Source organism: Chiloscyllium punctatum, chromosome 46 (genome assembly GCF_047496795.1).
Source record: "Chiloscyllium punctatum isolate Juve2018m chromosome 46, sChiPun1.3, whole genome shotgun sequence".
Taxonomy (NCBI): Eukaryota; Metazoa; Chordata; class Chondrichthyes; order Orectolobiformes; family Hemiscylliidae; genus Chiloscyllium; species Chiloscyllium punctatum.
The window spans coordinates 50,560,669-50,577,001 of NC_092784.1; the positions used below are offsets into that span (position 1 = coordinate 50,560,669).

The 16,333-nt window shown below is 44.8% G+C and overlaps 2 protein-coding genes across 8 annotated transcripts in view; one reads left to right on the plus strand and one right to left on the minus strand.

Moving 5' to 3' along the window:
• Positions 1 to 2,847, plus strand: part of camsap3 (calmodulin regulated spectrin-associated protein family, member 3) — a 208,053-nt gene extending 205,206 nt beyond the window's left edge. For all 7 annotated transcript variants that reach the window (XM_072564202.1, XM_072564203.1, XM_072564204.1 and 4 more), the window contains one exon: positions 1 to 2,847. This exon is cut by the window's left edge and continues 432 nt beyond it. The gene's annotated coding sequence lies outside the window, so the exon portion shown is untranslated.
• Positions 2,848 to 15,633: 12,786 nt separating this feature from the next.
• The window catches only part of xab2 (XPA binding protein 2), a 48,988-nt gene continuing 48,288 nt past the window's right edge, over positions 15,634 to 16,333 (minus strand). The window contains exon 19 of the mRNA XM_072564209.1: positions 15,634 to 16,006. Coding sequence (XP_072420310.1) covers positions 15,945 to 16,006 — 62 coding nt within the window. The 3' untranslated portion in view covers positions 15,634 to 15,944. The remainder of the gene's footprint in view (positions 16,007 to 16,333) is intronic.

The window sequence follows — 16,333 nt, forward strand, 5'->3', positions numbered from 1 at the left end:
GTCTGTCTATCTCCCTCTGTTTTTTTTATTTCTAATATTTGCCACGGGTGAGTTAACCATGCTGGGCCCTTGTTTTGCCATCTCTGCATGCTACCCGTCGCTCGCCTGGCCCATCACAACAAAAGTGCGTCGCTGGTTTTGGTTGGGAGTGTACCCGTCCTGGGAAGGAGTTACGAGCCCGGCTCCCTGTCACCCAGTGGAATCTGCGCCAATGGGTTCATCGAGCGATGGCGTCGAGAGGTTGCGGTGACGCTGGTGTGTCTGAAGTTCGAAACTCCGATGAGGCAAGGACTTGCGGATGGGTCAAAACGTGTTCTCTTTTTTTTTAAGAAAAAAGCAAAGATAAATAAATTAGATGTACAAATTTTTGAGGTAAAATTCCAGAAGGTTACTACTGATGATCGAAATGTTGTGTCTGTATATAATGGAGTTATTTAAATGATTTAGCAGTTTGTATAGATGAAATATTTAAGGTACTCTTGTCACTTCTGAAACCATGATTGGGAGGTAGTAACATCGTTTGCAAGTTACTGTAAAGAACTTGCTGCGGTATTTGAGTGCGATCTGAGTTGAGGTTGTATTAACTACTCAAATAATCACCAAAACTTGCCTGCTTTTGTGAAACAAATGAGGAAAGTATCTTGAATCAATCGCTTAATAAACTCTGCATTCTCACAGTGTTCAGTTCTGGCATGGGGTGTAAAGGTCCAGTCCAGCTGTGCTGCCCTCCCTGCACGAACTGTTTGAATCTGCCCAGGATCGATCTGGTCTTTGTTTTGATTACGTCGAGTCTGATTCAGATTTGACCTTCCGCCATCTGGGTTTGGGCCTGGCTCCAAAGCTCACTCTATGAAACCACTCCAAATGCAAACTTGGAATTTGCTCCCCTGGTGCTTTGGGGGTATGTTCTGAGCTGGGGTCTCGATGGTGATCCTTTCTGATGTACACTGCACCTTCTCGCTTCCCATTGGACCCTCTGAGCCGGCCAGGAATTTACTTTGAACTTCTCTCCGATGAATCTAGTCCAGTTTCGGTTTGTAACGTGCAGGCTGAAGGTCCCATGACAATGTTTCTGTCTGTCTTTGTTGTTATTCGGCACATGGTATCTCTGTTCAGTGTGCTGTGTAGAGGAGCTCAAATCTGTCTGTCTGTCTGTCTGTCTCTCTCCCCTTTCCCACAGTTGGATGCTGGGCCATCGTGTAGCATTCCATAGAAGCCCTGCCAAAAGTTGTTGTCCGTTCCGCTGCAAGGGAATGGCCAGAGCTCTGATGGCTTTTACAAATTTGGGGAGTTAAGAGACTCCTTTTCTGCATCCTCTGTGGCGAAAGGGTCAAGTGTTTGCTCTGTGGACAAAGGATTAGTTACCTATTTCTTGGACCCACCTTGTCAAGTCAGTTTGTAAAGCCCTCTCCTAAGGGAACAAGCATTAAGTGGTCTGGTGGCATCTGTTAGGGCTGGGGGCAGTGGGGTGAGACTGAATTCTATTTGGTGAATGTGAGGTTGGTGATCGCAGTTTGCACACGTGTGTGTATACACAGACACACAGACACACACACACAGACACACAGACACACAGACACACACACACAGACAATGAAGAATCTTGGAAGTAATTATGCACGTTTCTTAATTTTAGCATTTCTGTTTGGCACTAGATTGTTGAAGAGGTGAACTGGGTTGCTTGGGAATCATAATATGAATACAGAAACCAGGCCAAAACCTGGGTCTCAGTTCTGGACTGTTATGTTGGATTTTTGACAATATTTTGGTTCTGCTTGCCACATTGGATCAGGTAGAAGGAGTTTGTTTTCCTTTTGGTTTAAGGCTCCCACTATGCACGACTGCTGCACTCAGGGAGCTGGTAAATGGCTCACGGCCTGGTCGGGCTATTGGAGTTACTCAGAGCACCACCAGTGAAGAGGGGTCCTCCACTTGGAACGAGGAGGTCGGTGCCTTTCCCCCTCAGGCTGGGCCATGTTTTTAAAGAGGTGATGTCACCGTTTAACCATTCTGGCCGGTCAGCTTAATTGGTGCAGATTGTTGGTCACCAGGAGGTATTGGAGATGACCCTAACCACCACCACCCACCCACAAAGAAAATGTGAAGCAACCTTGAACACTAGCAAACAAAGGTCCTGCAGCACCAGACCTTTGGGTGTGTGCCCATTTTCCCCAGTTAGCCTTTGTATTTTCCACTGCCATTACCATCTTTGGAGTCAGATGTTCATCAGATGCAATTCTAAGCATGCCCCTACCTCCCTGCGAGAGAGGACAGTGAGAATACATATTGATTTTCTGCGTAACGACAGAAGGGTGTTCACTAATATGTACATACTGTACCCACCATGCTGGAACTGGCTCATTTCTCTCCTGCTGCCCCACCCAGTGTTGGATTTAATGGAACCTATCATGGTTTTGTAGTTGAGAAAGTGGATTTCACTTTGCAGTCGCCCCGTGGGACGAGGTTTCCTGGGTTTTACTGGAAAACTTTCACTCAATGCTAGAATATCTACCAACTGTTGTAGAAACATGCGCAGTGGGAAGAGACCACCCTGCCCTGCCCAAAATGGGACCCATCAACCATTGCAGTGATGTTGCTAAACCCCTTTGGGGCTTTTGATGAGCATTAAGTTGACCGTAAATAAGCCTGGACTAAAGTTCTTTTTATTTTTAACCCAACATGTAACACTGTACAGGGTACCATGCTTGAGATGTGACCTTTTAGGTTTAAAATGGACTCTGATGTATGTCTACAGATGTGGGTCTTGGACTCTGTAATATTAGGAGGCGTACCATGAGAAAAATGATCTTGGACATTTAATAAAAACGATTTACCAATTTACAAGAAGTATTTTGCGATTGTGTCTGCCTGATCCTATTAAACATTTACAATACTGCGTGATAAGATCCTGCACGGAAGGCCATTGACAAAGGTAAGAGTGGGAGGAAATTTGGGAGCTTGGATCCAGGATGCACTGAGTGGGAGCAAGCAGAGGGTGATGGTCAAGGAAATGTCTCTGTGACTGGGAGACTGTATCCAGGGGCATTCCACAGGGGTCAGTGTTGATGCTTTTGCTGTTTGTGGTATGTGCAGATAATTTTAGACTTGAATGTAGAAATGTTAATCAGTTTTTGTGGTAAATAGGAGGATTACAAGAGGAACTAGTTGGCCTGGTCAGATGGATGATCAGTGGCAAACATTCAAATCATAAAGGGGTATAGACATGGTTAAAGGGAGCTGTCTTTTCCTTAGGATGGGGAATTTGAAGACTAGGGGGCACATTTTTAAAGTGAGAGGAGGGAGATTTTAAAAAAGACATGGGAGGGTGCAAGTTCGTGTGTGGAATGAACTTCCTGAATAAATAATGGATGTGAGTACAGATATAATTTTAAAAGATATGTGGAAAGGTTTGGAGGGATATGAGCCAGGAGCAGGCAGGTGGGACTAGTTTAGTTTTGGATTATGTTCGGTATGGACTGGTTGGACCGAAGGGTTTGTTTCCTATGACTCTAAGACGATGCACTTGCCAGGGCTGACAGTGGGACCCTGGGAAGCACTGAGAACCAGGGGGACTTTGTGTACATGTCCAACAGTCTGTTAAGGAAGCAGGACAGGTAAATAAAGTGGTTAAGAAGGCATATGCAATACTTTGATTAGTCAAGGCATGGTCACTAAGAACTGGCTTGGTGGGGGACGGGAATGCTGAAACTGTATAAATTACTACTTAGACCACAGCTAGAGTCTTTTGTGCAGTTCTAGAATCTACATTATGGAAGGGATGTGCAAACACTGGAGAGATTGCAGAGAAGATTTACAAGGCTGTTAAGCGGGCTGGAGAGGTTTAGTTCTGAAGGGAGATTCGACATACCGGGGTTGTTTAACTTGGAGCTGTATGATTGAGATGTGGTGAAGGGTGTAGATGGAAAGAACGTTTCAATGATCAGGGGTGTGCATTTAAGGTGAGGGGTAGTTGGTTTTTTTTTAATGGAGATATGAGGGCAATCATTTTCACCCAAAGGGTAATGGGAGCTGTTGGAAACTGGCAAAAACTGCAAAAGGTCAGACAATTGAAGAGGCAAGTCCTTAAGTGAGGTTTGTGGAGATTCATATTTTGCTCAGGCCTTGAGGAACTTGTAAATTTGCCTTGAACTTTCTCAGCTGGGTGAAGAATAGTGGCGCTAACATTACACATTTATTCCTAGAGCAATTTAGTAATATGACCCCGTTGTGCTGCAACTGAGAGCATTCTTCAGTACAGTTAGAATCTCAAATGATGTTGGATGTTCAATACAACTTACCGTTGGCTGGAACTGCAGTTGCACTGATGTGTGATAAATCAATAAATGCTCTTGTGCTTGACCTTTGGAATTTGATTAAGTTTTCTATTATTTAAAACAAAATACAGGAACTTAATTTCAAGAGTGCAGGCAACTTTGAGTTTTATTGGTATGTGGCCAATTCAACTTTGATCTGTACTGTTTTATGCAAAATTCCAGTTCTCCAAAGAAAAGTTTCAAAAATATCTGATAGTCTTGACAGGTTGGAACTTTTAAGCAATGTCATTTTCCATACTCTGAGTCGGGTAAGTGTATGTCTTTTGTCCATTGCCTCTTCCATGTCACTATCCATCCCTTAATTGTCCTTGGACTGAATGTCTTGCTAGGGCCACTTTGCTGCACCCACATATTTAATGTTTTAAATAAACAGTAAATAGTCACTAATACCTAAGTACAGTAAGCAGTGGATAAAGGTTCCACATTCTGATGCCATCTTGGATAAGAATAAGCTATTGTATTCATTGTGCAAGTACTAAAATATTTAGATTTAATATTAAATTGATGTTACTAAAACTAAAACCGCTTCCAAAGCCCATCCTTCCCTTGTCATAGCCTTCACACTCTCTGCTCCTTCAGTTGCCCCCATCATCCTTGGGGTCAGAGCAACGTGCTCCTTTCCTGTTGTCACCACGGCCATTGCTTCTGTGTCCACTGGCTCCAAGCTGGAGATGGTCACATTGCAGGGGCCCCTAGCCTCCTGCAGGATGACATCAGGAGGAGGCCCCAGGGCAACCAAGCCTCCCAAAAAGGAAACGTTACCAACCACACTGTTGATGCTGCAGAACTTGCTGTACGACCGGCCAAGTTAGGTGGTCAGGATTAACGCTGTTGATCTTGCTGCCGCCATCTTGGAAAATGGCTAAGACACAAGAACCAATTTACCTTTGAACCTAAAATGTAAACACTAAACATAATACATTGGAAACTGAACTATTTGGGTTTGAGCTACAGGGAGAGGCTGAATAGACTGGGGCTGGTTTCCCTGGAGCATCAGAGGCTGACGGGTAATCTTAGTGAGGTTTATAAAATCACAAGGAGCATGGATAGGGTGAATGGTCAAGGCTTTTTCCCCAGGGTAGGGGAGTCGAAAACTAGAGAGCACAGGATTAAGGTGGGGAGGAAATATTTAGAAGGGACTGGAGGGGCAACGTTTTCATGAAGAGGTTGATGTGTGTATGGAATAAGCTGCCAGAGGAGATGGTGGAGGTTGGTACAACTACATTTACAAGTTCTCTGGATGGATACATGAATAGGAAGAGTTTAGAGACAAATGGACCAAATCCTGGCAAAGGGGACTAGATTGATTTAGGACATCTGATTGGCATCGATGAATTGGACTGCATGGTCTGTTTCCATGCTGTATGATTCAATGACTCAAGACCTTCTGAATTACACGGCTATTATTGCTCCCAACAACCACCTTTTCATGCACATTGTTTACTAGTAGACCTCTGCAATTTAGGGTGTAGGTTTGCTCGCTGAGCTGTAGGTTTGATATCCAGATGTTTCATTACCTGGCTAGGTAACATCATCAGTGGCGACCTCCAAGTGAAGCGAAGCTGTTGTCTCCTGCTTTCGATTTATATCTTTCTCCTGGATGGGGTTCCTGGGGTTTGTGGTGATGTCATTTCCTGTTCGTTTTCTGAGGGGTTGATAGATGGCACCTAGATCCAAGTGTTTGTTAATGGCGTCGTGGTTGGAGTGGCAGGCCTCTAGGAATTCTCTGGCATGTCTTTGCTTAGCCTGCCCTGGGTTGTAAGAGCTAAGATTTATAATCATCGAGAGGAATAAGTTGATTAGGGATAGTCAACATGGCTTTGTGAAAGGTAGGTCATGCCTCACAAATCTTATTGAGCTTTTTGAGAAGGTGACCAAAAAGGTGGATGAGGGTAAAGTGGTTGATGTGGTGTATATGGATTTCAGTAAGGCTTTTGATAAGGTTCCCCATGGTAGGCTATTGCACAAAATACAGCTGCATCGGATTGAGGGTGAGATTGCGGTTTGGATCAGAAATTGGTTAGCTGAAAGAAGACAGGGTGGTCTTTGATGGGAAATATTCATCCTGGAGTTCAGTTACTAATGGGGTACTGCAAGGATCTGTTTTGGGTTCACTGCTGTTTGTCATTTACATAAATGACTTGGATGAGGGCATAGAAGGATGGGTTAGTAAATTTGCAGATGACACTAAGGTTGGCAGAGTTGGAGATAGTGACGAAGGATGTTCTAGGTTACAGAGGGACATAGTTAAGCTGCAGAGCTGGGTTGAGAGGTAGTAAATGGAGTTTAATGTGGAAAAGTGAGAGGTGATTCACTTGGAAGGAGCAACAGGAATGCACAGAGTACTGGGCTAATGGTAAGATTCTTGGTAGTGTAGATGAGCAGAGAGATCACTGTGTCCAGGTACACAGATCCTTGAAAGTTGCCACACAGGTTGATAGGGTTGTCAAGAAGGCATACAGTGTGTTAGCTTTTATTGGTAGAGGGATTGAGTTTCAGAGCCATGAGGTCATGCTGCAGCTGTACAAAACTCTGGTGCAGCCACAGTTGGAGTATTGCGTACAGTTCTGGTCACCATATTATAGAATGTGGAAGCTTTGGAGTGGGTTCAGAGGAGATTTACTAGGGTTTGCCTGGTATGGAGGGAACGTCTTAAGAGGAAAGGCTGAGAGACTTGAGGCTATTTTTGTCAGAGAGAAGGTTTAGAGGCGGCTTAATTGAGACATACAAGGTAATCAGAGGGTTAGATAGGGTGGACAGTGAGAGCCTTTTTCCTTGGATGGCGATGGCTTGTATAAAGGTGCATAGCTTTAAATTGAGGGGTGGTAGATATAAGACAAAGGTCAGAGGTAGGTTCTTTATTCAGTAGTAGGGGTGTGGAACTCTCTGCCTGCAACAGTAGTAGACTCACCAAATTTAAGGGATCTTAAATGGTCATTGGATAGGCATATGGATGGGAATGGAATCGTGTAGGTTAGATGGGCTTCTGATTGGTTCTACAGGTCGGTGCAACATCGAGGGCCAAAGGGCTTGGACTGTGCTGGAATGTTTGATGTAAACCTGAATCTGAAGCTCATCTATGCTGCAGCTGATTGCAGAATGTTTAATTCTGGCTATGCTGATTTAAACAAGGGTCCATTCATAGAGATGTACAGCATGGAAACAGGCCCTTCGGTCCAGCTTGTCCATGCTGACCAGATATCCCAACCCAATCTAGTCCCACCTGCCAGCACCCGGCCCATATCCCTCCAAACCCTTCCTATTCACATACCCATCCAGATGCCTTTTAAATGTTGCAATTGTACCAGCCTCCTCCACTTCCTCTGGCAGCTCATTCTGTGCATGTATCACCCTCTGTGTGAAAACATTGCCCCTTAGTTCCCTTTTATCTCTTTCCCCTCTCACCCTAAACCTATGCCCTCTAGTTCTGGACTCCCTGATTCCAGGGAAACGACTTTGTCGATTTACCCTATCCATGCCCCTCATGATTTTATAAACCTCTAAGGTTTGATAAGGTTCCCCATGGTAAACTAATGAAGAAAGTGAAGTCACATGGTGTGCAGGATGTTCTAGCTCGGTGGATAAAGAACTGGTTGAGAAACAGGAGACAGAGTGTCATAGTTGAAGGGAGTTTCTCGAAATGGAGAAAAGTGACCAATGGTGTTCCACAGGGATCAGTGCTGGGGCCACTATTGTTTGTAATATACATATATGATCTGGAAGAAGGCCTTGTTGGTCTGATCAGTACGTTTGCAGATGAAGAAGATTGGTGGAGTAACTGAAAGCATAGGGGATTGTCAAAAAATACAGGAGAATATAGGTGGACTGGAGAGTTGAGCAGAGAAGTAGCAGGTGGAGTTCAATCCAGGCAAATGTAGGCACTTTGGGAAGTATAATTCTCGAGCGAACTATAATGTAAACAGAAGAGCCTTGGGAAAAGTTAATGAGTAGAGAGATCTGGGAGTCCAGGTCCATTATACCCTGAAGGTGGCTGCACAGCCTCCACCACTTCCTCTGGCAGCTCATTCCATACACGTACCACCCTCTGTGTGAAACAGTTGCCCCTTAGGTCTCTTTTATATCTTTCCCCTCTCACCCTAAACCTATGCCCTCTAGTTCGGGACTCCCCCACCCCAGGGAAAAGACTTTGTCTATTTATCCTATCCATGCCCCTCATAATTTTATAAACCTCTATAAGGTCACCCCTCAGCCTCCGACACTCCAGGGAAAACAGCCCCAGCCTGTTCAGCCTCTCCCTATAGCTCAAACCCTCCAACCTAGCAACATCCTTGTAAATCTTTTCTGAACCCTTTCGCGTTTCACAATATCTTTCCGATAGGAAGGAGACCAGAATTGCATGCAATATTCCAACAGTGGCCTAACCAATGTCCTGTACAGCCACAACGTGACCTCCCAATTCCTGTCCTCCATACTCTGACCAGTAAAGGAAAGCATACCAAACGCCTTCTCCACTATCCTATCTACCTGCAACTCCACTTTCAAGGAGCTATGAACCTGCACTCCAAGGTCTCTTTGTTCAGCAACACTCCCTCGGACCTTACCATTAAGTGTATAAGTCCTGCTAAGATTGGCTTTCCCAAAATGCAGCACCTCTCATTTATCTGAATTAAACTCCATCTGCCACTTCTCAACCCATTGACCCATCTGATTAAGATCCTGTTGTAATCTGAGGTAACCTTCTTCGCTGTCCACTACACCTCCAATATTGGTGTCATCTGCAACTTACTAACTATACCCCTTTTGCTCATATCCTAAATCATTTACATAAATGACAGAAAGTGGTGGACCCAGCACCAATCCTTGTGGCACTCCACTGGTCACAGGCCTCCAGTCTGAAAAACAACCCTCCACCACCACCCTCTGTCTTCTATCTTTGAGCCAGTTCTGTATCCAAATGGCTAGTTCTCCCTGTATTCCATGAGATCTAACCTTGCCAAACCAGTCTCCCATGGGGAACCTTGTCAAATGCCTTACTGAAGTCCATATAGATCACATCTACCGCTCTGTCCTCATCAATCCTCTTTGTTACATTTTCAAAAATCTCAATCAAGTTAGTGAGACGTGATTTCCCACACAAAGTTATGTTGACCATCCCTAATCAGTCCTTGCCTTTCCAAATACATGTACATCCTGTCCCTCAAACAACGTGACCACCACTGTGAGGTTCACTGGTCTATAGTTCTCTGGCTTTTCCTTACCACATTTCTTAAACAGTGGCACCACATTTGCCAACCTCCAGTCTTCTGGCACCTCACCTGTGACTATCGATTATATACGTATCTCAGCAATCACTTCTCTAGCTTCCCACAGAGTTCTACAGTACACCTGATCAGGTCCTGAGGATTTATCTACTTTTATGCATTTCAAGACATCCATCACTTCCTCCTCTGTAATCTGGACATTTTTCAAGATGTCACCATCTATTTCCCCAAAGTCTATATCTTCCATGTCCTTTTCCACAGTAAATACTGATGCAAAATACTTGTGTAGTATCTCCCCCATCTTTTGCAGCTCCACACAAAGGCCGCCTTGCTGATCTTTGAGGGGCCCTATTCTCTCCCTAGTTACCCTTTTGTCCTTAAGGTATTTGTAAAAATCCTTTGAATTCTTCTTAAGATAGTTTTGGCAAATAGAGTTATATCCCCATTTTGCCCTCCTGATTTCCCTTCAGTATACTCCTACTGCCTTTACACTCTGACCTATCCTGTCTATATCTGATATTCATTTTTTTTAACCAAGCCTCAATTTCCTTAGTCATCCAGCATTCCCTATACCTACCAGCCTTTCCTTTCACCCAAACAGGAATATACTTGCTCTGGACTCTCATTATCTCATTTCTGAAAGCTTCCCATTTTCCAGCTGTCCCTTTACCTGCAAACATTTGCCCCCAATCAGCTTGTGAAAGTTCTTGCCTAATACTGTCATAATTGGCCTTTCTCCAATTTATAGAACATAGAACAGTACAGCACAGAACAGGCCCTTCAGCCCACGATGTTGTGCCGACCATTGATCCTCATGTAAGGTAAACCTAATATACAAACCCTCAAATTTCTGTGACCATATGCACGTCCAGCAGGCTCTTAAATATCCCCAATGACCTTGCTTCCACAACTGCTGATGGCAATGTATTCCATGCTCTCTCAACTCTCTGCGTAAAGAACGCGCCTCTGACATCCCCTCTATACTTTCCGCCAAACAGCTTAAAACTATGACCTCTCATGTTAACAATTTCTGCCCTGGGAAAAAGTCTCTGGCTATCAACTCTACCTATGGCTCTCATTATCTTTGTACACCTCAATTAGGTCCCCTCTCTTCCTCCTTTTTTCCAAATGAAAAAAGTCCGAGCTCAGTCAACCTCTCTTTGTAACATAAGCCCTCCATTCCAGGCACATCCTGGTAAACCTCCTCTGAACCCTCTCCAAAAGCATCCACATCTTTCCTATAATAAGGCGACCAAAACTGGTCACAGTATTCCAAGTGCGGTCTAACCAAAGTTTTATAGAGCTGCAACAAGATCTCATAGCTCTTAAACTCAATCTCCCTGTTAATGAAAGCCAAAACATCATATGCTTTCTTAACAATCCTGTCCACTTGGGTGACAATTTTAAGGGATCTATGTACCTGCACACCAAGATACCACTGTTCCTCTACATTGCCAAAAATCCTGTCTTTAATCCTGTACTCAACTTTTAAGTTCAACCTTCCAAAATGCATCACTTCACATTTATCCAGGTTGAACTCCATCTGCCACCTCTCAGCCCATCTCTGCATCCTGTTAATGTCCTGCTGCAGCCTACAACAGCCCTCTATACTGTCAATGACACCTCCAACCTTTGTGTTGTCTACAAACTTGCTAACCCATCCTTCATTCTCCTCATCCAAATCATTAATAAAAATTACAAAGAGTAGAGGCCAGTGGAACATCACTGACTTCCAGGCAGAATACTTTCCTTCCACTCCCACTCGCTGTCTTCTGTCAACCAACCAATTCTGTATCCAGACAGGTAAGTTTCCTTGTATCCCATTCCTCCTGACCTTCTGAACGAGCCTACCATGGGGAACCTCATCAAATGCCTTGCTGAAGTCCATATACACCACTCGACCCTCATCAACCTGTCTAGTAACATCCTCAAAGAACTCAATAAGATTTGGGAGGCATGACTTGCCTCTCACAAAGCCGTGCTGACTGCATTTACACAAGCCATGCTCTTCCAGATGGTCATAAATCCTATCCCTCAGAATCCTTTCTAACACCTTGCAGTCAACAGACGTGAGACGGGTCTGTAATTGCCGGGGATTTCCCTATTTCCTTTCTTGAAGAGCGGAATTACATTTGCCTCCCTCCAGTCCTCAGGTACTACTCTGGTGGAGAGCGAGGATGCAAAGATCTTCACAAGCAGTGAAGCAAACACATTTCTCGCTTCCCAAAGCAGCCGAAGACAAATCTGGTCTGGCCTGACCCTAGCGACTTGTCAATCTTAATGTTTGTCAAAATTTTCAGCCCATCAGCTTCCTCTATCTTTATCTGTTCCAGCATGCTTACCTACTGCTCAATGGTTTCATTCACTACAAGGTCCTTTTCTTTAGTAAAGGCAGAAGCAAAAAACTCATTTAGGGTTTCCCCTACCTCCTCAGACTCCATACACAAGTTCCCTGTGCTATCCCTGATTGGCCTTACTCTTTCTTTGATCATTCTCTTATTCCTCACATACGTGTAAAATGCCTTTGGATTCTCCCTAATTCTTCCTGCCAAGCCTTTTTCGTGCCCCCTCCTGGCTCTCCTCAGACCAGCTTTGAGCTCCTTCCTCACCTGCCTGTAATCCTCTAGAGCTGAGCAAGACCCTTGCTTCCTCTACCTTACGTAAGCTGCCTTCTTTCTTTTGACGAGAAGCTCCTCTGCTCTCGTCTCCAAGGTTCCTTTATCTTACTCCTTCTTGCCTGTCTCAGAGGAACACATTTATGCATCACTTGCAACAACTGTTGGTTAAACAGTCTCCACATGTCTATAGTGCCCTTTCCATGGAATAATTGCTCCCAGTCCATGCTTCCCAATTCATGTCTGATAGCATCATAGTTTCCTTTTCCCCAATTAAATACCCTCCCATTGTGCCTGCTTCTCTCCTTCTCCATAACTGTGTAGAATGTGAGGCAGTTGTGGTCACTATCACCAAAATGCTCTCCCACTGCAAGATCTGACATCTGCCCCAGCTCATTACCAAGCACCAAATCCAAAATGGCCTCTCCCTTCATCAGCCTGTCAATGTACTGAATTAGGAAACCCTCCTGAACACACCTTACAAAAACAGCTCCTCCCAAACCATCTGCTCAGAGGTGGTTCCAATCAATATTGGGAAAGATAAAGTCACCCATTACAACAACCCTACTACATTCGCACTTTTCCAAAATCTGCTGACCTATGCTTTCTTCCATCTCCCTGCTGCTATTGGGGGGCCTGTAGTAAACCACTAATGAGGTAACTGCTCCCTTACTGTTCCTAATTTCCACCCATACTGACTCAGTAGGCAGACCCTCCTTGACAATGGTAACTTCTGTAGCTGTGATACCGTCTCTGATTAGCAGCGTTACACCCCCTCCTCTTTTCCCCCCCTCCCTATTCTTTTTAAATGTTCTAAACACTGGAACATCCAGCAACCATTCCTGCCCCTGAGAAACCCACGTCTCTGTTATGGCCACAACATCATAGCACCAGGTACTGATCCATGCTCTAAGCACATCACTTTTATTCCTGATACTCCTTGAATTAAAGCAAACATACTTTAATCAATCCCTTGGTTCTTTCCCAGGAAATTCCTTCCCATTGGCTGCACTACCTCTTGCTATTGCCTCATCTCCATCAACTCTCACCTCTGGTATATAGCTCAGATTCCCACCCCCCCTGCCATACTAGTTTAAACCCTCTCGAACTACTCAAGCAAACCTTCCACCCAGGACATTGGTCTCTTTCCAGTTCAGGTGCAACCTGCCCTTCATGTACAGGTCCCACCTTCCCCAGAAGGCATCCCAGTTATCTACATATCTGAAGCCCTCCCTCCTCCACCAGCTGCGCAGCCACATGTTAAGCTGTGCCCACTCCCTGTTCCAAGCCTCGCTATCTCGTGGCACCGGTAGTGAACCCGAGAACACTACTCTGTTCGTCCTGCTCTGCAGCTTCCACCCTAACTCCCTGAAATCACTTTTATATCCTCGATCCTTTTCCTGGCTATATCACTAGTGCCAATATGTAACACAATTTAGAACCTCAACTTTTAGATCTGGTCTATCCTTTTCCATCACTATTTTAAAACAAATAGAATTATGGTCGCTGGCCCAAAAGTGCTCCCCCACTGACAGCTCAGTCACCTGCCCTGCCTTATTTCCCACATACTGAATCAGAAAATTTTCTTGTACACACTTAAATTCTCTCCATCTAAACCCTTAACACTACAGCAGTCCCAGTCTATGTTTGGAAAGTTAAAATCCCCCCCCCAAAACCACCCTATTATTCTTACAGGTAACTGAGCAAGTTATCTCCTTACAAATGGGTTTCTCAATTTCCTGCTGACTATTGGGGGGGGGTCTATAATACAATCCCAATAAGGTGATCATGCCTTTCATATTTCTCCGTTCCACCCAAGTAACTTCTCTGAATGTATTTCCGGGAATATCCTCCCTCAGCACAGCTGTAATACTATCCCTTATCAAAAATGCCTCCCTTTCTATCCTTCCTGTAGCATTTGTATCCTGGAACATTAAGCTGCCAGTCCTGTCCATCCCTGAGCCATATTTCCAGAATTGCGATGATATCCCAGTCCCATGTTTCTAACCATCTGCCTACCCTGTTAGGCCCCTTGCAGTGAAATAAACACTTAAATTTATCAGTCCTATCTTGTCCCCTGCTTTGTCCCAGCCTGCCCTGACTGTTCCTGTACCAGTCTCAGATTGATCTCTTTCCTCACTAGCACCCTGGGTTCCCCCCCACCCCCCCCTACCACACCTTACTAGTTTAAATCCTCTTAAAACCGCTCCAGGACTGCAACGCTGCCTCAGTACCGCACTGGAGGGTGTCAGCCTCTGTAACGTGCTCAAGTCACGAGAGTGGGATTCACAGCCAACTTCTGGCTTGATGAAGAGTGCGTATGCCAGAATTTCGGCTTCACTGGAGTCACTTCAGCACCCTGCAGCTGTTAGGCTGGTCACATCCAGTCAATGTGCAAATGTACAATGCCAGCAACCATGGCAACAGCAGAAATTCAACCAATTTAACAAGGTAAAATTAACAACAGGAAACAGTGCGGGAATGGGCAATGTTATGTGATTTTCTGTGTCCCTTCTCTAGGCCAGGAAGCCTCAGAGATGCATTGCAAACAGCTCTTGTGCACGTTTTTTAATTGTCCTGCAGCAACTCGGCTGCCTGCACTTTTTTTTTGGAGCCCAATGGATGCCTGCACTATATCTCCAGACACGCTCCTTGGTGAGCTTGCTATGGGCGTGAGACTCACAGACCACCCCTGTCCGAGACAGAGGGATGCCTGCAAGCTGACAGGAAACAAAATGGATGCACGGTGACTCCTCACCACTGACAGTGGGAGTGCAGAGAGACCAGCAGCAGAAAGAAACCACAAGGTGGCAGGAGAGACAGCCCATCAGCAGGAGAAAGCACGTGCCCCCCCTCAGGTCAAGGCTGGTCGTCTGTGCCAGCTGCAGAAGGCACTGTCACTCACAAATCAGTCAACATCGACAACAGGTGATGCTCAATCCAGAAGTGAGCTTCACTCTGGCTGTAGCCAACCCAACACTGTTGGACCTCAATTAAAGCAGATAAATATTGGCACTGTTTTTGGCGGGAACTTGCTGTTTCCGAATGGGCTACTGCAGTGACTTCAGTGCTAAAGCATGTGACATCCAGAGGCTGTGAAAGGTGCTTTTTAATCGCAAGACTTTAACATTGAGAGAGAATGTGGGCCACTGACTTAAATGGTCACATCAGATTTAATGTTGGGTGCCTGGGAGGTACTGAGAATTCCGGGTGCATTATTTTGATGCTTTCTGCAGCGATAGTTTTTTTGAAAGCCTCGGGTCATGGAATGTCCTTGGGAAGCATTAGGAAAAATCAATCCTCACGGAGACTGTCAATGTTTGGGAAAGAATGAAAGACATGGGCGCTGCATAAGGAAAAATGGACAAGTAAACACACAAGTTAATGAAGGTCTCTACTGTCTCCCAAAGTATAGAATCTGCACCCACCTTGACTAACTGCTGGCCTTTTCCACACATAGTATATTTTGTTGAACTCACCTTTATTAAGGTAATAAGAATGAGTCTTGATTGTTTTTTAAAAAACAAAACTGGCTCCTGCCATACATTTATATAAATACAGTTTCACAAAAGACGAGACAGTGCTCCTGGCTGGCAGCAGGCAGGTAGAAGATGTTGTAATTTTGTTACAAAACAGTCAGGGCATCTTTCTATCAGTTTAGTTTTTTGCTTGTTCAAATGTGCTTGAAACACATATAAAGGGTATCTGCATCTGAACAGCAGCTTCTGTTCCTAAAGGTGATGGGAAATAATTACTGTGTTTGGAGTTACTGTTCAGTCATCCTTCAGGCCCCCAAACACTGCAGTGGGGACTGTTTTCTGTTCAAGTGGCACCTCTGTAAATAAAACAAAAAAGTTGTTAGGTAACTTACTAAAAGGGCAGTTAAAATTATTTTAATCTAGAATCCAATCTAGGGGCAACACAGTGGTAAACACTGCTGCCTCACAGCTCCAGGGTCCCGGGTTCGATTCCAGCTTCGGGCAACTCTCTGTGTGGAGTTTGCACGTTCTCCCCGTGTCTGGGTGGGTTTCCTCCGGGTGCTCCGGTTTCCTCCCACAGTCCAAAAATGTTCAGGTTTGGGTAGATTGGCCAGGCTAAATTGCCTATAGTGTTCAGGGATGTGCAGGTTAGGTTCATTAGTCAGGAGTAAACTGTAGGGTAG